Source organism: Dermacentor albipictus, chromosome 9 (assembly GCF_038994185.2).
Source record: "Dermacentor albipictus isolate Rhodes 1998 colony chromosome 9, USDA_Dalb.pri_finalv2, whole genome shotgun sequence".
Taxonomy (NCBI): Eukaryota; Metazoa; Arthropoda; class Arachnida; order Ixodida; family Ixodidae; genus Dermacentor; species Dermacentor albipictus.
This window is the reverse complement of record NC_091829.1, coordinates 84,129,898-84,152,209: the sequence shown is the minus strand read 5'-3', so window position 1 is coordinate 84,152,209 and position 22,312 is coordinate 84,129,898. Positions and strand designations below refer to the sequence as shown.

The 22,312-nt window shown below is 45.7% G+C and overlaps 1 protein-coding gene across 6 annotated transcripts in view; it reads left to right on the top strand.

The window, feature by feature from the left end:
• Positions 1 to 22,312, top strand: part of heph (polypyrimidine tract-binding protein 1 heph) — a 163,239-nt gene that overhangs the window by 497 nt on the left and 140,430 nt on the right. For 5 of the 6 annotated variants that reach the window (XM_065453829.1, XM_065453821.1, XM_065453823.1 and 2 more), the window contains exon 2: positions 14,078 to 14,102. In XM_065453829.1, coding sequence (XP_065309901.1) covers positions 14,078 to 14,102 — 25 coding nt within the window. Of the gene's footprint in view, positions 1 to 1,288; positions 1,473 to 14,077; positions 14,103 to 22,312 lie in introns of those variants that run through there. The other variant, XM_065453831.1, reaches the window with a different exon arrangement.

Genomic DNA, 22,312 nt, shown 5'->3' with positions numbered 1-22,312 from the left:
GCCGGTGGCCAGATTGCCCGAACCAGGGGTAGAAAAGGCCTAGCTGGCGTCGCGGGTGCTCAACTGTTGATTTGTTCGTTTCCTTTTTCTTTGTGCGTGCGCTTCTCGGGTACGGTCAAGGGGCAACAACACTGGCGTCTTGCCGCATGCTGTGCGCGTCGCAGACGCTTCACTGGACTTGCGAGCGGCTTTCTGAGACGCGCCGAGGAACGCTTGCGCCGAAAAGGCGTGCGGCAAAGGAGCTGCGCGTGCCGCCTTGTCAGCCGCGCGTGCTGGAGTTCAGACCGCACGCGCAATATCCTCGGGCTGTTCTATACGAAGGGCGAGAGTTCGCGAATCTCAATGACGCTCTAACACTCGTCCTTTTGTCCAAGAGTGCATGGGGGAAATTTCCAGTTCCCCAGGCTGGCTGCTACAGAAAGAAATTTTCTTTAACTTCGAGGAAAGTTGCTTGCGCCAGCGTGTGGAAAAATTGTGATGGTAGCTGGAACGTTTTGTCCTCGATTCAAGGCTCATCTGCTGCAATCGTGCATGAAAAAGCGGCTATTCATTCGACTCCACGCGAACGTGGATTATTCCTGTGGCAGCACTAATCGTTCATGACGTGGCTATGCCGTACAAACGGATAGTCAAGCTAACGACGCAGGAAACTGACGGCTTGCGGGCAGCCACTCCGTTTATTCATTGCGTTTTTTTTTTTGTTCATCTCTTGTTTTTCTGTCTGCCTAGCTATGCGCAGTTTTTCTAAAGTAGGCACATAAGACTTGCTGGCGCCAAAACGGTGCTGCAAAAAGAATTTGCGGCGGCGGTGAAATGAGAACACGATGCGGGCGCCGCGGCTTATAGCACTGCGGGCGGCTTGGCTTTTCGGCCAACAGGTGGTCGCGGCGGTGCTGCGCCTGAAACAAAACAAGTGGCGTAGAGAGATTGGCAGTGGCGTAAAACTTGGGTTCCATTTTTTTTTTTAAATTTTCTGTAGAGGTTAGAACGTTCGTTCTTTCGCGACAGAAGGCGTGGGCTCTCTGCCACGCTATCGCCTGGTGTTTTGTGCTCGGTCGTCTGCTGGCGTCTTCTACGCGTTCGTCTGCTGCCCTACCTCGTCTCGGCTGCGATGCGGCCGCAAATCTAGTGTGTGTCACTGCTTTTTTGTCGGGAATGCCATCGTGAGATAGTTCGAATTAGCCTCCAAGGGGCACCGCCTTGCAGGGTTCTCTCCCTGCATCAATTTTTGTTCGTTCTTCCCGTGCCCTCCGTGCGCGTGCCGGCGAGGCCCGGCGCCGCGATTGGCTGGCTCGATTTTTTCCGAGCTGTCGTGACGCGTTGTAGAGGTTTTGGCGTGAGAGTCGTGCGGCGCTCTCGATATTGATCCGTGCCGAGTGGACTGTCGATATGCCCGACACGCCAAGCAGCACTTTCTGCTGCCGGTAGCAGCGCGTTTGACGACGGGGCAAGCCGGAAACATCGTGCGGCGAGTAAGTTTGTCGAGGGTCGTGCCTCCGCCTCGCGCCTCCATCGCGTGGTCAGGCCAAGTGCCGCGGTAACACGGCACACGATTTTCGCAATACGAGGCCGCGTTGCGTATAGCTGCGAAGGGTGGTCAAGATTGGGACTAAACGAGAAACGGAAAGGGCTAGGAGTAATTAGCGCTAAGCCTCCGTCATTTTTTGTTCTCAATATCTGCTTACACCAATGGCTTGTAGTAGCTCAGACAAAACAGTTGGGAGTTTGTGTACAGCAGTCTGACGGTCTAGGTGTCGTTGATGCAGTTCTGATGGGTAGTTTGTGTTCCTGACGAAATGATGCTCTCATTATGCATCCTATTTCACTGCGATGCGTAGATGACAGACGACAGTGCTATTTTCCGCTAGAACTGGCGTGTATACTTCCCTTTTTTACTTGTTTACACTAAACCACTAGATATGTCCGTGTAGAGGATTGCAACATGTTGAAATCTTTTGGTTCCATCCACTTTTTGCTGGCCATTAATTTTCACAGGACAAAGTGAAATGCTGTGCTTATGTGCCTTGGTCGCCTAGCTCCTGCGGTACTCAGCCTTAATTTTTGTTTCTCACAAGCACAGGTCTTGCTGTTTGAGCATTTGTTTGTTCCTTCAATTATTAAGGTGGCAAGGCAGTTTTATGTTCTTTTACACAGACCTTAAAACTTTATGTTATGGCACCGTGCTTTTCCTGCAGCATGGACTGCTTCAATTGGCATGTACACACAAATTTAGCATTTTCTTTTGCAAAATTGCAAGGTCACGAAACAAAAAGCTGCACAAACATTAAACTATTCCAATGTTTTATTCCTTATCTGCCACTGCCCTCCATAATAAGTCAAGATGGCTTGGGCCCCGCCCGTATGGACTAGACCCGAGCCATTTTGACTTATACCGAAGGGCTTACGGGGGATTTGGCATAAAAACAGATTGGAATACTTTTACATTATCTCAGCCTAGCAGCTTGTTGGGGCTCCTGCCCCTTTGCTTGGCAGTTTTTAAAGCTAAAGTGGTTTATACAGTACAAGTGCACTTAAAATTCAGAATGTACTACAAATTTACACACACTGATTTAACTACGCAAACGTTTGTGTGTGGGTGTGTGTGTGAACACGCATTTTGCTCATGTGTATTGACAAGTACATTCAAATAATTCAATTTTACCTAAACAGCACATGTCCGATGCTGCAATTATGTGCCCAAAAAATGCACAAACTACAGTGGTGTTCAAAAGCGCATTCAAGTTGCACCTCTTCCTTGTCTGCTCCACTTCAAGATAAGCACATCACTGATTTTAGAAAGGCAAGCAATTGGCTAAATTTTGGCATTGCTGTACTGTTCCATCTGTCTGCAATGTCCCATGGTATTTTGCGCTTACACAAATTGTGACTGCATGCAGCTTTAGTGAAGATGTGTTGCATGTGAACATGAACTTGCCATGTTCAAACTGCACTGTTTTACAGTGCAGTTTTACAGCCAAGCTGTTTACCTGGCGGACGTGTATGAATGAGCCATATGCATGGACTCGTAGGGGGTATCTGGGCTGGCTAACGTCCGTAAAGTGAACAAACCAAGATCGTGGCGCGAGCGCTGAGTACGGCGGAGAAGGAAGGACACTTGATTTCACCACGTGCCACACCTGCGGAGTGGGTCGCACTGTTGCCGCCAGCTGCATCTGCTGTCGCCTGCCCTCAATACAACGCCGCAGCAGTTGTGGCGGGAAAACACGGGCATGTGCGCCGAAGTGTGTAAGAACCGCATATTGCAGAGGTAGACCATTGGAACTGTTGTAACTTCAACAAAAACTGGATAAACCACACATTGTGCGCATGGCCAAAGAACATGCAGGGTACGAGGAGAGGCGTCGGCAGCAGAGACGCGACTATAACCGACAACGTGCCCGTGCGAAAGCAGAGAATGTGGCCGATGGCTTTGCCTCAATAGAATGCCAGTGAGAGAAGATGCGAGAGTCTAATCGTCGGCGTCGACTGCGAGCTCCTGATGAAGATAACTCGCTGGAGGCTGCTCGTAAGCTTCAAGCTAGGTCGTTAGTGTCTGTGTCCAAGCGCAGGGGCGCGAGTTGCCATCTCCTTTGAGTTTCACCGGGGCAAATTCCAAATTCAAGAGAATTTTTCTGGACGTGGAGTTTGGTCATACTTGCTCGGGACAGCTTCGCTGGCTAATCCACCACCATATGAATGGTTTGGCCCGAAATGTTATTGATCTGCAATGCTTTCAGTGGAATAGCTACATGAAAACGTATAACAAGAACTTACGTACACAGTACATGCACACACATGCACAAATAGGTACAATCAACCGCAAAAGCTTGCGGACCACGGGATCTCGTAAAACGTTGAATTTCCAAGCAGCCAGTAGAACCAGACGTCACTGTTGTTTGCAAATACTAGCAGTGGCTGGAAGTGCTAACACCAGCCTCTGTTGTGAGGCTGCTGAAATATTAAGCGTTTGCCGAGATTCCTTGGTACGTAAAATTTTGTGGGCGACTATACAAGTAACAATTGCAAACAGTAACAAGCATCTTAAGCACCTGGCTCAGGCCAGTGTCCCGAAGGAAGACTAATAGTACTGTTGTTGTGCTCAGAGCACTTGCAGTGCTACACCACCAGTATGCTGCTGCTCAAATTTAAAGCAGATTTCAGGGCTGCTTTTGTGGCTGCAAAGTGCAGGCAATCGCATAAAAGACAATGTAACTAATTGCACACACTATACAGTGCCAATCTTAGCACTTGTGTCGCAATGTGTGTAAAGACTAGTCTGTGTAGGTGACGTTTCAAAGGCTACAGTGTAGACAGGTATAGTTGCACCTTGAGAGGCCACTTAGCCTGTGAAAGTCACATTTTCACTCAAGGGTTTATTGGGGCTGGTTTCTTGTTCCCGAGTCCCTCACTACAGCTGGCCTCTTAATTGGGTCGTGGTTTGGCACGCATTATCTCACAATTCATTTTTTTTTTTTTTAGTTCAGCTCCCATGTACAGCAAGTTTTCTTGTATTGCCTATGGAGCTGTTCAGCTGGCCACTTTGTAACGGGAAGCTAGTGGACCACACTTCGTGTGTGTGCGCAGTTAGATAACGAGAACTTGCGTGTAAATGTTGACTAAGCATGTGATGGGGGAGGAACAAATTGTGCAGTTTAGTACTTCAACGAAAGCCTTGTGCAGGGGGCTCTGACATGGGGTTAACTTGCTGCATGCATACCTGCCAACTCTCCCAAATTTTTGCTGTTTTACAAAATTGGGCCCATTATACAAGTTTAGGAACGCTAAGTCATGTTTTACGGAAAACAAATTCTGTTTGCAAAAAAGTTTTAATTAAAGGCGTTGAAAGATAGGCCAGCGTGAGATTTTTAAAGAACTGCATGCAAAGCAAAATTATGAGACTTTGCGCCACCTTGTGTCGGGTGCAGGATGTTGTGTACCACTGGGGTACTTGTTTCCAGCAAGTTTCTTCAGTGTAGTTTCCAAAGCAGGCGAAATTGGCACCAGCAAAGTAGCTCAAGAAAGGTCATTGCGATCTCAAAACAGTATCTTGCTTGCGAGTCTATTCTGTGCCAACTTTGTCACTGCTTCTGTGTGGCAGTAAAGCTAAATTTTGGTAATAAAGTGTGTATGTATGTCTCTGGAGGTATGTTCTTCGAGCAAAGTTTTTAAAGATGCGTATTCTGCCTCCCCTTGCTTGCAGGATTTTTACCAAATTTTAATGCTCGCAAGTTGGCAGGTATCTTGTACTTGGGGACCCGTGCAGCTCTAGCCTGCTAGAGAGCCTGCTGTCCGTCCTCATTAATATACCTTAATCTGTAAGCTGTCTCATATATTGCAGGAATATCAGTTCTTTGGTCGATCGAGTATGTCTTATGGTATTGTAAACCAGGGAGAGTTGCAGAGAAATTAGATATACACATGTGCACCAAGGAAGGGACCATAAATCTGGGAATTTGGTCTGATCCATTTGAATTTTACACCTTCAGTGTATTTTTGCTTAAACAGTAAGTCATTAGCGAGGTCCTGAAATATTTAAAATTGTATCATGTGATGGTTTGACCAGCTCCATTGAATGTTTGGACTGTGTGTAAATGGTATAAATATTGAGCAGCCTCCCTACAAAATTTGAAATATGAGTGGGTGCGTCATGAAAGGCTCGCAAAAATAATGCTTTATTTAAAAAAAAAGACCATCGTTGCTTGCCAGAAATGGACACAGTACCCGGAACAGCGAGAAACAGTGTGGGCATATCGGAAAGCATCATGTTCAAATTTTCGCAGCAGCTGCCTGTTGGCATGTCATTCATTGCGACGAAGTGTTGAATGCTCCAGGCCTCTATAAGCTCATGGTAAACCTGTAAGGCAGGCAGCTAAACTTTGACTAACCTAATGCATAAAGAAGAAATATTAATTTGGTCTACGGATGGAATTTGTGATGTTAACAGGATACTCAATGGACTTTCTGAATGTCGGCCTAAAGTGAAAATTTATAGTATGCCATTTTTCACAAGAAGGGGAATCGAGGGGCCTAATTCTTTTTAATCACAACCGTATCAGGCAAACCAGTAATGAAGCCAAGGAAAAGCATAGGGGAAATCATCTGTTGTTTTTTAATTGAAATGTACAGGTGATCAGGTAAAGGGAAATTAAAGTAGATGAAAAACCAACTGGCTGTTTTTGGTAGCTGAACCCACAACCTCCTGTTCAGCTCTCACCGATGGCAAGCCATTTTTTTCGCCCACTTTCATTTCGCTTTACCTTGTTACTCCATTTCAATTAAGAACTACAAATAACTTCTCCTGAGCTTTCCTTGACTTCATTATCTGTTGGCTTCATGTGGTTGTCATTTACACAACGAGGTACATTAGATTTCTTGGTCTCGTTCGTCATCTCCTGTGGAAGAAAAAATTCTAGTGACCAAAGCACAATATAATACAGGGAAATGCAGTGCTTGCTTACACTGCCTGCTCATGTGAAACAACTACTGCCATTACTTAGTTCACCGTTTTAATCAGTAACTGCATTCCGCGATGTGCTGAATATCGCCCAAGGCCGTGTTCTGGGATTTGCATCATATCTGCTCTCCTTCAGGTGCCCATTTCATTTCCTTAGGTGGTATTTCAAGGCTGCTAATACAAAATTGGATAATCACCAGCCTATCAGCTTTACCAAGATTGCTTCTTTAGTGTGAATACTACTTGCTGTGTCTTGTCCTTGTGCTGCTTACACACACATAGTGATGCACCAGGTGGCCAAAATGCACACCACCTGGATATACGAATTTATAAGCATTTCAGCCAAACCAAAATTTAATTGTAGTTACTCTTATTGTGACTTGTCTTTGTTTTGTTTACATGGCTGTTATTCCATTCAGTGATCCCCCAGAAAGGGCAGAACGTGTACATGAAGTCTGTGCTGTTGTGCAATGCTGTATTTCATTGAGGGGCAAATGGGCCTTCCAATGAATGGAAGGAAAAACAGATATCCAGCTTGATGAGCCACGATGTGATATAATCTGCACAGTATGGCTCTTAGTCCACATCACTGTTCTGAATGCAGGGAGGGATGTCTAGACTGTAAACAAGCCATTATGTGGGGTCAGCGTTACTACCATAGGATGTCCATTATTGCCTTCTCGTGGCTTGCCTCATTACAAGTGCGGGGCAGCCTCTGTCTGCGATGGGCTCTTGTTGCATCCCCGTTTCCCAACTTTAGTCTCCGCCATGGTTGGCTGACCCTGTTCATCTAGTCTGTTGATGCGACAGTGCGTATATCCTTTCGTGCCTGCATAGCAGTGTGTATCGTGTTCTTTTTACTTTTACGTTCACATGTGATATTCGTAGTTTCTCTTGCTTCGATAGTTTGTGCATGCCCAGAGGGCAGTTTCTCATTCCTTAAAAGGCCCGTCACCATGTTTGGCCATTTTCAACTGACAATTGCAGCATAAGTATCGCATGCTGTCGATTGTGTCTGCAAAGTGTTACATGCTGCGCCCTCCCTCTTGAGGAAGCTCCGCCCCCAGCCTGGGAGTCAAGGTAACACATACAAATGCCATGACGTGAAACAAACTGCTAGCTGAGGCACTCACCATTACGTTCGACTTTGGTTAATCATCCGATGTGGAGGGCGCAACGCCACTGCTGTAAACGTGCTGCACAGCAAGAGATGTAGACGGGGCTCAGCACATGAACATAACATGGTCCTTTGACTCCGGTATGGAAGAAGGCAGGGAAGGAACACCGCTTGCGGCCACGATTCGAGATGGAGGGGCAGAGTGTTTCCATTAGCACTGACGTTTGCCTGCTGGTGGCATGGTAGCAAGGCGTACGAGGGAATTTAAACTCGTTTTCAGTTCGCTTCGGCGCTCCCGAAGCAGCCGACGCAGCCGCTATGTCCACGTGATCCCTAATAGCACGTCACGCCAACGGTGGCGCCAGCTTTTCCTGTGGTGGAGCTCGAGGCCAATATTTCGACCCAATGAGCACAGCCGGCAGTGCCTGTGAATCGGTGATATTGCTCTGATGTGTTCACCTGACTTTCTAACAATTCATAAATATTCGCTAAGACAGCGTCAAATCGTCATTATGCGTCAGTGAAGGTTACTTGTATCTGAAAAAACTGGAGCCCGGGAAGTTGTGCCAGGTTGTACATGGGGCTGGCCTGACTCAAGATATACGTATTTTATTGTAACTACATGCGCTTATTGCCTGTTCTAAATTTCTGGTACCAAATAATGTTTTACAGTTTAAAGTTGTAATCATTCATGTGGAGAAAAAAAACAGCAATGAATCTTCAGGACAGGGCCTTTTATTTAGTACAGTTCCAGCAGGGTTTCAATCTATTCAGGAAGGACAAAAGTGATCACCTATTTTGTGGTAAGGCCGGAAGACTGCAGCTGTACAGTCTGGCTAGAGCTCAGTGCCCTGCAGTGTTCACGGGAGCTAAATGGTGTGCACCAGTAGTGTCCCCTTCTTTGGTTTTACAAAAACTTTATATTACAAGTGTGAAAACACCGCTGACAATGTATTGAACCTGGCATCTGTTCAGGAGCACCTCTATGCATCTGTGACTAAACGTTCACTTTGACTACAGACGTCTTGCATGATCAACTTGTCATTGCATGGCTTACTCAGGACAGCAGTGAGTGCAATGACACGAAACAGACTGCTTTTTAGCAAGGAAGAGGTGCAGCATCTCCCACTGATCTGAAGCTGGTTTAGGCTTGCAGGTTTTGAGTTTTGCAGCCCTAATCTAGCAACTTCGGCACTAGAGCGTGGCTTGAGTATTCACGATGGCTGTTCAGCCATTGATTTCCACTTGGCATTCAGTGCAAGTTACATTATGGTCGGTGATGAAGGGTAAACACTTAACTGTCCAGAATAGAAATAATACGACACAATAGAATTTAACCTTAAAAACCAACAAAAGGCAGTCACAATGTGCTTTCTAAGTTCATCATGTCAAATTCTTTTAAAAAAAGTTTCTTAAATTTGCATGCTGCCCATGATTTCTATGGTGGCTAAGAAATTGTGCCGCATTCCATGAAGTAGCTACAAATTTGAAAAACTTCGGCTTCTTCCTCCTGCAATTGATTTTATTCCTGCCTAGTTTCATGATTATACATCTCACACGTCTAAAATGATACACTGAACACACTCGATAGGGCTTTAAAATGCTGCCAAGAGCATCTCAAAGTGAGTGTAGGGCAGAGTCTCTGCAACAGCCATTTCCCTGGCTCTGTGCTAAGTAGTGTGGCTTTCCTCGATGCAGTTTTTACATTCTTTCATTCACTGACCTTTGTGAACCCTGTCTAAATATGCAGCGACTAACTTGGCAATTGTGGCCCTCAGTTTGTGGTGGTAATTGTCGGGCTGTGCTTCCTGTGTAGTAGTTAATTCCACTAAGAATGGCTTGGAATTTTCAAGGCAACAACTGTCTGAAAACACTATCCACATTTTTTTCGTCTAATTAGTGACTTTGCGGTTTTGATTCCCGACTGAGGCAGCCACATTCCGATGATAAAGGAATGCAAAACTGCTTCTGTTCTTCGGTTTAGGTGCACGTTAGAGCTCAGATTGTTAAAACTAACTCGAAGCCTCCTACTACAACGTCGCCATATAGCTTGCGTGGCTTTGGCACATCAAAACTTATAAATTGATTTGTGTAGAATCCACCGTGATAGCTTGGTGGCTATGGCATTTTGCTGCTGACTCGTGGGTTTGATCCTGACAATGGCAGCTGCATTTCGATGGGGATGAAGCACAAAAAATGCTTGTGTGCTTAGATTTAGGTGCACGTTAAAGAACCCCAGGGGACCAAAGTTAATCTGAAGTCCCCGCTACGGCATGCCTCATAATCAGATAGTGATTTGGTGCCTGAAACACCAGCTTATTATTTTTGTACACTGTGTGGGTCGACATTTAAAAAATGCCTGTTTGAAACGGATAAGAACTGGGATATTGCATGTAAGATTGAAAACAACAAACATTGCGCATGTTGGCTGGCCGTTCATGAGCCTTGTTCCTGTGCCAACACTTCTGTGGGCTTACTCAACAGCAAATTTTGTTATCGCCCTTTCATTTTGCCTACCTGTGCCTTGGTTAAATATCGAACTCTTATAGTGATACGCCGTGATAAAGGTTTCGTTATCCTACTCTTGCTTGATCCGTTTTTAGGATAACAAATGCTTCATCTCTCATATTGTGCACCTGTGCACTAATATTCTGTGGAAATGCGGAAACAGCTGGTTATCTTTGGCTGAATGTAGCTCCTCTTATTGCGTTTGGGCAGAACAATGATAAGGCTCTCCTAACAATCTCCGTGGTTGCTGATAAGTGCTGCTCTCAGAGTGCTTTTTCGTAGCAGGCAGTGGCTCGCTTGCTGGGAAAATATAGTTCTGCACTCTGTGTGGTTTGGAGGTGGATGGCTGATCTGATTGGCTGGTGCAACAGGCATTGGGAGAATTGCACACTCTTGCTATTCTTGCCATCTTTGTGCACTCTTGCCATTCTCAGCTTCTACCATCTTGTGGACATGTGGCGTGTACATTCACTGCATAATGCATAGAGAGAAGGCACTACGTTCTCGTATTAGTGTGAAATGTTCTTGCTTCTTTAGGTTACTTTATAGCACTGCACTCAAAAATTGTGTAATGCACTGAGTGATGAACTTGCAGGCGCAAGTGCGTTACTGTTCACATTACACTGTGCCTTGAACCTAATGTCACTTTAGTTATTAAAAATTTAGTCATTACATGCACATGAACTGCCGCTACATGCATTCCTCACCAAAGCTTTGAGCACAGAAATAAAGAAAAAAATTTGGGAGTGTTCAAAGTGTAAAACATTAAAATTGAATTGAATATGAATATTTGAGAAAATGACCTCTGAACATTGAATATGTCCTAATTTCTGGACAAATTGCAGTATGAAGTTTGTATGGAATTTGTTAGGTAATAAAAATAGGCCTAGTTACGATAAATGCACTCAATGCCATTTGCAACTTTACGTCCATTCAGCCCAGGAGCTCGTAAATAAGAAATGACTATTAAGTTTTTTTGTTGTACACCATAAAAACGGTGGTAACAAAAGATAATAAGCATGTGTTGTTTGTTGAAGGAGGGAGGCATGATACAACGTAGCACATTGCTCTAATGTGATCCAAACATGGCAAGACTGGCCAGTAATAAATTCCTTTGTCAAAGTAAAAACAGATTCCTACATAGGTGGCATAAACGTGAGGCATTCTTACTAAATTACTGGAAATTATTAAACAGAAAGCTCTCTCGATGCAGAAACAGTTGAAACAGGCTCCACTTGCCAAGGTCTCTCTCTCTGGAGGCTTCTTCCTGCAGGTGTTCCCCCTCATAATCAGAGGCAGGGAAACAACAATTTCGAGTAGGTAATTCTTAAAAGGAAGCTTTAGCTCGGCCGCTCCTATCTAAATACATATTAAAGGAGAATTAGTTTTTCTCGGCAACCACTGCACCAAATTTGACAAGTTTGTTGCATTTAAAAGAAAAAAATAAAATCTGGTGACTGTTTGTTTTGAATTTTTTGAATTTTTTAGTTAGGTCGTCATTTTTTAATTAAAAATTGGCAAAAATTTTAAATTTTCAAAAAACGAAACTGTCAAGTTTACAACTGTGTAACTCAACAACGAAAAAGGGTAATACAGTTCTGTGAATTGCATCTAACAGTACATCTAAAGCGGACCAAATTGATGTGTTGCACATGAGTATAAAAATATTTAGTAATATGTAAATGCAGCTTTTGCAGGAACCTTGTAACCAACATAACAAATTCCTTTAATATGTAAAAGGACATACCGAATTTGTCTGCTTTTAATGATCGAATGGGTGTCGTTTACAAAACCCTGATATCTGTTCTTTATGCAGAGATGAATTTGTAAACGTCGCGCTTCTATTTTTTTTCAAACGGTTGAATATTTGAATATCTTTTTAATAAAATTCAAGCCCTAAATCGAAATTTCGCTTCCAGCAGTCGCTAGAATTTAACTTTCTCTCAAATGCAACAAATTTCATTAAAATCGGTCTGGGGGTTTTCTCAGAAAAACGTTTTGGCATTTTACATTTATTTGAATAGGCCGCGTCAGAGTTGGGCCGAGCTAAAGCTTCCTCTTAAATCGACAATGAATTGAATAACAAAGAGTATTCAAGATTTTGCATTTACACACGCCCTAGAAAAATATCTTAAATTTGGTCGCAGTGAATGCATTCAATCTGAAATTGAAAGGTGCAGTGGATGTTTCTCTGTGCAAACCATGTTGTGCGGCACACTTAATAATCAGGTTGAATCACGAGGTTGTGAGGAAAATTTACCTTATGCAATTTTCCTGCCCTGCATATTTTTGGTTTCGGCTGTACGTCTAACGAAAGCCAATTTCACTGTGGCCAGCACCGCCCAACAAAGTTGCAGTGTAATCTTAAACAGGACACTAAAGATAAACTCTAAATCAGTTTAGACTGATAAAGTGCTCTGTCAAAACTCTATTCGTGTTCGTTGTGAGAGTAGACCGATTACTGGATGATAAAGTGAAGGCCAAACTTCTCTTTTTATACAGTCAACTCGTTAATTCGGCCCTTGCAGGACTGCATGATTTGGTCAAGTTGTCCAAAAGCTAGAATAGACACACAGCGACAAAATGAACAAAATATGCTATTTTTTATTGCGCGAAGTAGTCTGCCATTGTTGACAGGTTACTTAAAAGCAGTATTACAGCTATACATGTCGCCGATCAGTAGCGCACAGATCTCATCGCTGTTGTTGGTGCTGACTAAATCCTCGACACAAATCTTCCAGGGCAAAGTAGAATGTATAGTCATCCCTACAGGACAGGTTGTTGTCATCATTGTCATTGCCTAGAAAGGCAGTAGTGCGCTCTGGTGAATTGTTCTCATGCTTTTAGCAACCCCTGGGCATGTGATGGGGCAGCACGCACCGGTGGGGGTCCAATTAACCGAAGCGGCATGCTTTCGTGTTCAAACTAAATGAGCTTTTTTTTTTCATGGCAATGTAGAGATTCTCACCGCAACTTCTTGCAGTGCGTTCAAATTGAACGAAAAGTTGATTTAATGGGTACCAACAGGACCCATTAAATCAATGGGTCCCGTAATCAATTTAATGGGACCCAACGGGACAATGGGACATGCTGCGCTGAAACTCAAGCACTAGAATGCCAGCATGACAAATTGTATCTCAGTGTTTCCTAAAATTCATTTGGCCCATTGTAGCACATCAAATGCTCTTGAAACTCTATTCTGGAGCTTTCTTGGAATGCAATGCAGTCCATCTTTACCGATGAAAGAAATAACTAGTCCAAAGCAGATGCTGTCACAGTCCGTGACATCACAGTGAGCTGGTTTTAAAAAATGGAAGGCTGCGTTGGTCACTCGACGTCCATTCTTGCTGGAACAAGCGCTAAAATGTCGCACTGTTCTGCTCCCACATGAACACATTATCCGTCGATATGTGACGACACATATATGTACCTCCTGTGAAGTGAAGCTGGTTTGCAGATAAATGCTAATATTGAATTATTTAGGACACTCTGAGGCTTGCTGGTGCTTTCTTTCAGGTTGCGAGCTCCAAGACCTTCGTGCTACGAAAACAATAAAAAGAAAGGAAAATGTCATGTCAGTACTACTTTCATTACGTCTACACAACAACCCCCTCCACCACCTAGGATGGAGAACCAAGTTATGAAGAGATTGAAGGAACCCTCCTGAACTTGACCCTCGATAAAACAGCTTTGGGAAGCTCTAGTGGTTATTGCTACACATTGTGCCTATTCTGCAAATATTTCTGGAACAGCTTGAGCACCTTCTTATCTTTCTTGCTTGCGGGCCATGATTCGGGCAAGTTTTGTGCTTTTGTCGCCTGCAAGTCGGCATTTCATGGTACCTCCCTGATCCTTTGCCGGTCTCTCCTGCGTGACGTAATCCTCTCCTTTTCTGCCCGCACCATCTGTTGCGTTATCGTCTCTGCACATTTGATTGGCTTTGGCTTGTGCTTGTCCTTGACTAATCTTTTTTTCCTTTTTCTCTCCTTCCTTTGCAGTGAAGTCAGCAAGGACATATTACGAGTGAGTAACTTTTCTTGATTCTTGCACGTCTGGCAAACTGCAAATTCTGTGTGGCTTGGGGAAAAGGCATGTGCACTATGCTTTCAGTGGAGCTGTAAACGAAATGTGTTTGCGGATTACAGGATCCGAAAAGAATGTAAATATTTCCCTAGCCTGGTATTGGTGCTTGGGCACAACGCAAATAAGACACGGAACTAGAAATGTGACTTAGAAGCGTAGTGGATGGGGCTAATTACGTTGCGTTTGCCGCTGTTGTCTTGTGTTTTGCATTGCACCCAAGCATCATGGGAAGGTCACCAACTAGTCCTTCAGGCTGGTACTATTTGTATTTTTAGCTTACACTGGTATGGGAACGTCGTTAGTATTACACGGTTTCATTAGTTGCAGTCGCAAATTTCTTGGAGGTTCTGAAATCTTGTAGTTCCCATGGTACATAAACATTCGACGGCGACAGCAAAAATATTTTGCAAGCAATATCTAGATAATGGTTAAAATAACTGCTCATCTGGACAAGGGCTGCTTTGTTGTGTGCTAGCCTAGTGGAGAAGCCTTGTGAAGGCCAATTTATATAGCACATGCTGTGGTTCTTGCGGATTAGGCTTTCCTTCTTCCTTCTTTTCTTAGACTCTATCGCCATATATATGTGCAAAGAAAAAGACTAGAAGGTGGTAGGAAGACAATGGGAGTTTACTGACATTTCAACTGCAGGACTGGCCTTAGTGGGAGCAACACACACGTGCTGCTGGCAGCTTACATAAGGCGTCACCATGAAATGTGTATCGAAGAAAAAAACAAAAACAAACAGCACTGTTGATGGTCTGATGGACATCTGATGGTTTGCAAATTGATACAAACATGCATGTAACAGGGCAGGTGATATGTCAAAAACCACTTCATGTATACACTTTATAACACACACACACACACACACATATAAATTCCACATCTGCCGCCAAGGCCGTGAGTGGTGGCGCTGGCTAATACTCCGTGGGTTAGCTCTCGTAGACAGGCATAAATACTATAGTTTCCTACAATAATTACTTCAGGGAACTCTGGTGCTGCAATCATTCAGACACCATGGGAATGATGGGTAGTGCATGGATTTGGCTGATCGTTGTGCTTGTGGATTCAGATGTTCTTGTGGCTTTGCTTATTATTCATTATTCTCCTAAATTTCAGAACAATCTGTACTTTTTGAAGTGCAGAAGATTACGAACGTGCACAGTTGTTGCTAATAGCACTGGTTCAGCCTGTCAAGGTGGCCAGATTGCAACGTGCTAAGCGTCGCAACGTGTTGTCTTGCTAGTGAGAAATTCAAAAGGGCTTTATGGTGTTGCTTGTTGATGCGCGAGTCCATGGTGTAATGGTTTCACTGTTACGCTTCTGTGCTAGAGGCCCTGTGTGCAAGTGCTGCCGTTGCACAATATTAATGTTTATTGAATTACCTGTTACACAGTGCTTTGTTGAAAATGACGAGTTTACAAAGTCGTGAAGCCGTTCGAAGCCAGAAGGACTAAGTTTAGGCAAATCCATGTACTACCCATCATTCCCGCGTCATCAGTGCCCTGCTTGCAGCTCCTGTCGACACTAGTGCCAGAGTTACTTTTAGTAATTATTGTATGAAACTATATGATAAATACCCAGAAAGTTGCTATGATAGAGTCGCCGCCATAGCTCAATTGGTAAAAGCATCACAGGCGTAATGTGAAGACGTGGGCTTGTATCCCACTAACAGCCAGTTGTTTTTTCATCTACTTTCATTTATATTTATTTATCATTTCTTCAATTGAATGAGTAACTGCAGATAACTTTCCCTGTGCCGTCCTTGGCCTCATTGTTTGTTGGCTTCTTGTGATTACTGATAATCTGGCTCCTCGGTCTTTCTTCCGGTTCATTGTGTGTGTGGGTGCGTGTGTGTAGTATGCACAGACGTCATTGGGAGGGACCACCATATGGTTGTTCAGCCAGCATGGTGCAAAGCTGTGCGTTACTCAATTTGCTTATCTCCGGGAGCACAGCGTTAGCTGAATAGGATGGCGTACGTAGTGTCATGTGTAAGCTTCCAGCGATAGCCTTGTGCATTTTCCCAACACCTGCCCAGTCGCCCAGCAGTAGGGCATGGGAGCCAGAGGTCCACTGCGGTGCTGCCGCAGACATTTATACACATCGTTTCTAGAGCACGGACAACATTCACCATTTGCTGCTTCCGCTTTTCAAATTGTTTTCTGCAGAAAATGATAGGAGAATCTAGTAGTGTTTGTAGCAGCTGCAAGCAATGCAGTTCAGCCAGCATGGAATGGATGGGCAGCATGTGGATTTGCCTAACCTCATCCTATTGGTTTTCAACGGCTGTTAGATTTTGCAAATAATATTCAGCAAAAATATTGTGTTACAAGTGCGACCATTTGTTATGGTTACGCATGTGTGCAGGGACTGATTGCCTTACCCGCCGCTGTAACTTATTGGCTACGGCGTGGAGCTGCTAAGCTCTAAGTCACTGTCCCGATCCTGACCGTGACGGTCACATTTCGATAACAGTGAGATGCAAGAATGCTCATGTACTATGATTTAGGTGCAGGCTGAAGATCTCTGGATTAAATATTATAATCTGGACCTTGACCACTGTGGCGTCCCTTATGACCTGATTATTGTTTTAGCACGTGAAACCTCTGAATTTCAGACTGATTGCCTTGCTGTGCTTAGAAAACCGAGTGTTTGTAAATTGAAAGATGAAGCATCACAATGTCACACAAACGTTTGACGAAAATTACACAAATGCGTGCGTTAACCATCATTCCCGTGGACAACGAACGATCACGACGCTAAAGTTACTTCTGGTACTTGTAAGAAACCGAATGGCTTTTCAGGTGGCTCTAATTGTGCCCAGTAAACAGCGACCAACTAAAGTGGCGACCTCTAGGGACCCCCTGGGGGCTCTCGCATCTCTGGGCAAGCATATTGAAGATATTCGAAATGGTGTGTGCCAATTGCCCCTGATTGCAAATGTCGATGTCCCAAGGATTGCCTCACTCGACCCTCTTGATGCTTTCACTGAACAACCACACAATCTCGCGGATCTGTAGTATGTTCAGACAAATTGTCGGCCGTTCTCGTGCCATGCATGACGCAATCTAAGCTAAATTTAGCCTAGCGTGCGCAGCGTTCATAAAGGCCGATATCGTTAGCACGTTTGACCATGCGAGAGCAGGATTGGTCGCGTTTGGGAGAGTTCACTGCGCCACAGGTGGTACATGCAGTACAGGTGTGTGCAATGCGATGCTACAGTTTCACGCTTGCTGGAGTTCCTATTCACTAGAAAGTTTTAGGTTAGGGGACGCATGCGGCTTGCGCACGCAAGAACTAGGGGGCGACGGTACTGCGCGTGACCCCCCCCCCCCCCCCCCTACGTCGGGGTGTGCGCACGCGCAGTACCGTCGCCCCCTAGTTCTTGCGTGCGCAAGCCGCATGCGTCCCCTAACCTAAAGCCATCTACTGTTTGCAACACGCACGAGACTGCGTACCCCACTGCGGCGGAGTTCTTTTCTTCTTTCTTTTTGGTCATGACTGGTATGACTGGTTAAAACATGTTGGCGGGCCAGTTGGTTAGAATCCATGGTAGAGTGTATAAGCGCGACTGGACGAGGACGAAGAAAGAAACAGATACACAGACACAGCGCTGTGTCTGTGTATCTGTTTCTTTCTTCGTCCTCGTCCAGTCGCGCTTATACACACTACCATGGGTATTATGACTGCTTTTCCAACTAACCCAGCTGTCAACTCCGGCGTGGATAAACTTGTGTTCTCGATGAGGATACTTGCGACGTAGCCGTCGTGTATGCTTTTGCCACACTTGAGGACATGGGGAGTTGCTGTGCGCTACCTGCTTCGTCCAGTGGGAAAGTCCTTGCTTTCGGTGGTGCACATGCTTCGCATGTGCCGCCAGCGGCTTGCTTTTAAGGCGGGTCCATTACAGAACTTAATTATTTGTACGTGCATTCTTCCGTGTCGCTCTAGGATTATCGATTGCGCGTTGCGGAGCGTACGTCTTGGAGAGCAGGTTAGCTACGCCCGAGGCCATTGCTGCGTCCATTGTCCCTCGGCGAAGCTCTGGCACTCGGCCATTATCCTAGCCCCGCCTCGACATCGTTTAGCATATATGCAGATACTTTGGCCATTGTGGGCTACGTGTGTGAAGGAACATAATATATTCGGCGACTACCCCTGCTATCGGAGCGGACTATAGATGTCGCCCAGTCAAGGAAACGAAACGCTGTCGCTTCTTATTTTGTTTCTCTGTGTCTGAACTGGATTTTGGGAAACGTAAGAAAACGAGTTTGGCCCACTGAGTCGTTTTTTTTTTCCATGCGTCCCAAACCTGTTGTTTTTCGTTTATCCTCGTACATCGCACATTCGGTAGGTCAGCGCGATCCCCGGTTGCGAAGGGCAAGGCCGTCTTTTACACCCACCCCGTGAAGGTGGCGGGAACGCTTCGGATCGCGGTTCGGACAAGTTCCTGAAGCAGCAAAGTCGCCCTAAAAGCCACTGCGGTCTTGAAAAGTGTGTTTGTCAGTAATGTGGAATGTTGGGCTAGTTGGTGATTAATCCTCATACCTTCTGTTTGTCAGTGTCGTGCAAATAACCGCACTCCGCGCCACTATTCAGGCTGAAAACCTGTTAAAAGTGCGCGCGTCGCTTTTACATATCTTCCGCTACGCGCGCGATATTTACGCCGCTGGGGTTGTCGTGGCCTCCGAGATCGCAACGGCGCACCTTTGCGCCGTGTGATCTCCGAGGCCACAGAGTGAGAGGGAACGGAGCCAACAGCTGCGCGTCACACGTCATGGTTGCGAGGGGAAACCACACGTCACGATCGCAGTAGCCAAGCCGATCGCGACGTCAACGGTCGTGCTGTCTACCGTGGACTCTCGCGGTCTGTTATCGCAAGCAAAACATACGAGCTGTGCTAGTTCAATTTCTTCTGAAGAATTGGGAATGTACGGTTGCCCGTGGCCTAGCGCTGAACCTTTGTTGCAGAAGCCTTTGGGCATCTGTTGAAACATACCAATCGGGAACTTTGAGGGAGTTAAAAATAACAAAACAACTAACAAATAACAAAATAACTATCATGCTATGTTTTCACTTGAAGAAAGTACAGGGAAAAATACAAAATTAGGAAACAATCGTCTTGACGTTGGTCATCGAATAAAGCGCCGCATTGTGGCGAGACTGCCCACGCTAACTTTGTCTGTGCCTTAGTGGCGGCTTCTCCGCGCTGCATTATTGCCTTGCGAACCACGTGACAGCGCTCGGCGAATGGCGGCGCGAGCGGTGCGCGGAAAACGAACTGCCAGCTGTTATCTTTAGAGGATACCAGTCCGGGACGTGTGGACAGATTCAGAGCAATATTTGCTTTGGGGGCGCGTTGCACTCCCCCTGTCCTCCCAACCTTCTTTCTTTAAAAAAAAGTAAAAAAATGCCAGAAAGGTATCGTAGCAGGGCGAAATACGTCAAGTAACGACAATGCATTTGTTCTAAGCCGTTTGACCGTTGCGTAATGCAGGTATGTGGGCCAGTTGCGAAGTACAATATCGGACCTAATTTCGGCGTTCTTGAGTTTAATAATCTGCTTACTGGTGTTTTATAGGGGCTACCGTTGGTCGTGCACTGTTTCTTTGCGTTTTAGACTGTATTTTTATCCTTTGCGGTTTCGTCGTATATGCGGCGACGAAGCAGCCTCATTCGTCTACTGCGCTTCTCTTTTCTGCATATGTACGCGCACCACGATACTCCCGTGAACATCGCCTGTATTAGTTCCACTAATAAAACAAAAACAAACAGACAAAAAAAGAATCACGAGGTACAGCGAGCTTCACCAGCGCAGGCATGTGCACTGTGGGACCACCGAGAAATTCCGACCCAGTGGCGCTACGTAGCGGTGTATGTTCAAGGGGAGGGGGTCGCAGTGACGCTCCCCTCCGTCCCCCTAGCCGGCTCGATGATGCGTGATGGAGTGCAGGGCCTTTCGCGGCGGGAAAAAGTTTATCGCCGAGCCGTGGCCACAAATAGCCCCGGGCCGAGCGCGCTGAACAACGCTCCTCTGTCGGCGCGCGCTGGCGACGACCTTGCCCGAAAGGGAACGCTTGGCGCGCATAGCAGAGCGGCCCTTATATACCAGGGACCGCCGAGCGCGTACTGCAATGTGTGTGTGTGTGTGTGTGTGTGTGTGTGTGTGTGTGTGTGTGTGTGTGTGTGTGTGTGTGTGTGTGTGTGTGTCTGTGTCTGTGTGTAGTGAGCCATTCGGTGTTAGAGACACTGAAGAGAAAAATCATTTCTTCTGCATCGGTAAATTACCTTTATACGACACCGGAAACACCACTTTTACCACGATACGACGCTTGGTAAGCCAGAAAAAGCTCAAGAACGATAGACGGGTGGCGACGCCTTCTTGAAGTTCCCGCACCTGGTCACGTGACGTCATGGATTTTGGTGGCATCTTCTAGGGCCTACTTGATTATATAGCGGTGCAGATTGACTACATTGTGTTCTAATTGTACCAAATATTAAACATGGCAAGTTTCGGGAACCTTTACTCAACCAACGCGGCCCAAATGCGAAAACATACTTTGGAATCCCTGACGTATCAGCGTCGGGGTTGCGGCGCGAAATTCAAATACTGATGCTTCGACCTTCATATTCTCATCTAATGGTCAAACTGTTATTTTCAGATGACTGCCTGCAGGGTTCTCAACAATACTTTATTAGTCTCAACTCATTTATTGATTCGCTTTACCGTCCCTTGAAACTGGCGAGTTGAAAAGAGTGCCCGTTTAGGGGGAACGTTGACTCGGCAGTGGAGAATGGCAGAAGATGCACGCAAGTCGTCGGCATTGTAGCACAAGACGGCATGTTGTAATGCGCAGGCTGGGACTGGTACGATGTCTTCTGTAAGTTTGCTGGTGCAAAGATCGGGAGGATAACACAGAATGGGGAAAAACAAAGAGATAGTGTCGTCAGGGTTTTCATTTTTGCGGTATTTGACCCGTTATAGCAGGTCGCAAGTCTTTTAGGCAAAATTCCTCGGTTCGCGTTCGGAGTGCGCTGTATAATCCTCCCTTGTCGATGGAGATTTAAAACTACTCGAAAGGAGGTGCTGTCTGAATCTGGGCAGGGGGCGTCGCCTTTCTTGTTCGCGTTTTCTCGGGATTACGAAAAGCAGCCGCTCGCGGTAGCAGTGAGCGTGTTTCGGTATTCTAGAAAACACTGTTTACCGATACGGCGTAATTTTCTTCATTTCAACCGTCCGGATAAGAGAGAGAGAGAGAAAAAAAAACTTTATTGCTCAGTTAATCGGAGTTATGGCAGGTCTGGGTGGGGCCCTCAGTCCAGGGCTCCACTGGCTCTTGTGGCTCGCTGAGCTTGGCCCAGGAGGGCCAACTGGCTTCCCTGATCCTCGCTTGCGAGTAGTGCCTCCCACTGCCGTACGAAGTCTTTGACGCTTAGAAAAGGTGAATTGACGTTGCTTGGCCGAGCTGTACATTCCCACGTTATGTGGGCCAGCGTGGGTTTCGCGCCGCACCACGGGCAGGTGTCTGTGTAATATGTCGGGTGCTGCTTGTGTAAGAGGTTTAGGTGCGGGTATGAATTGGTTTGTATGCGACGCCAGTCTTGGGCTTGTCTTCTATTTAGTTTGCAGTGCGGAGGGCCGTAGGTCCGTCTCTCCCTCCTCTGATTCTCTAATATGTCGCGCACTGCGGACAGTGGTTCCTCTAGGGTTCTGGCCGCTGCTCGGTCGTTGCTTCCTCGAGCTATAAGATGTGGCGGAAACACACAAGAGCTTGCCGCCACCCTTAGCTTCCCGCTAAAGCCACTAGAGGGTACTCTGGCGCTGCGATCGCTCAGATACCGTGGGAAGGATGGGTCGTATTGTACACGGACTGGTCTAGCCTTCGTGCTTATGACTGGTCTAGCCTTCGTGCTTATGACTTCTTGAAGTTCTTGAGGCTTTCCTAAGCTTCGTCTGCGTTCGTTAGCCTAAGTTTTGGAGCAGTCTTACTTTCCCAAACGCAGAGAGGGTAATAAGATTCCGAGCGCATGCAAAGAACATTGCAAATTGTTGCAATTATGGCTCGGTATATTGATGAAAACGAAACGATTTCCTAAGTGATCGAAGCCTTTAAGCACTTGAACTTTAAGGTACATGGACTTTAAGG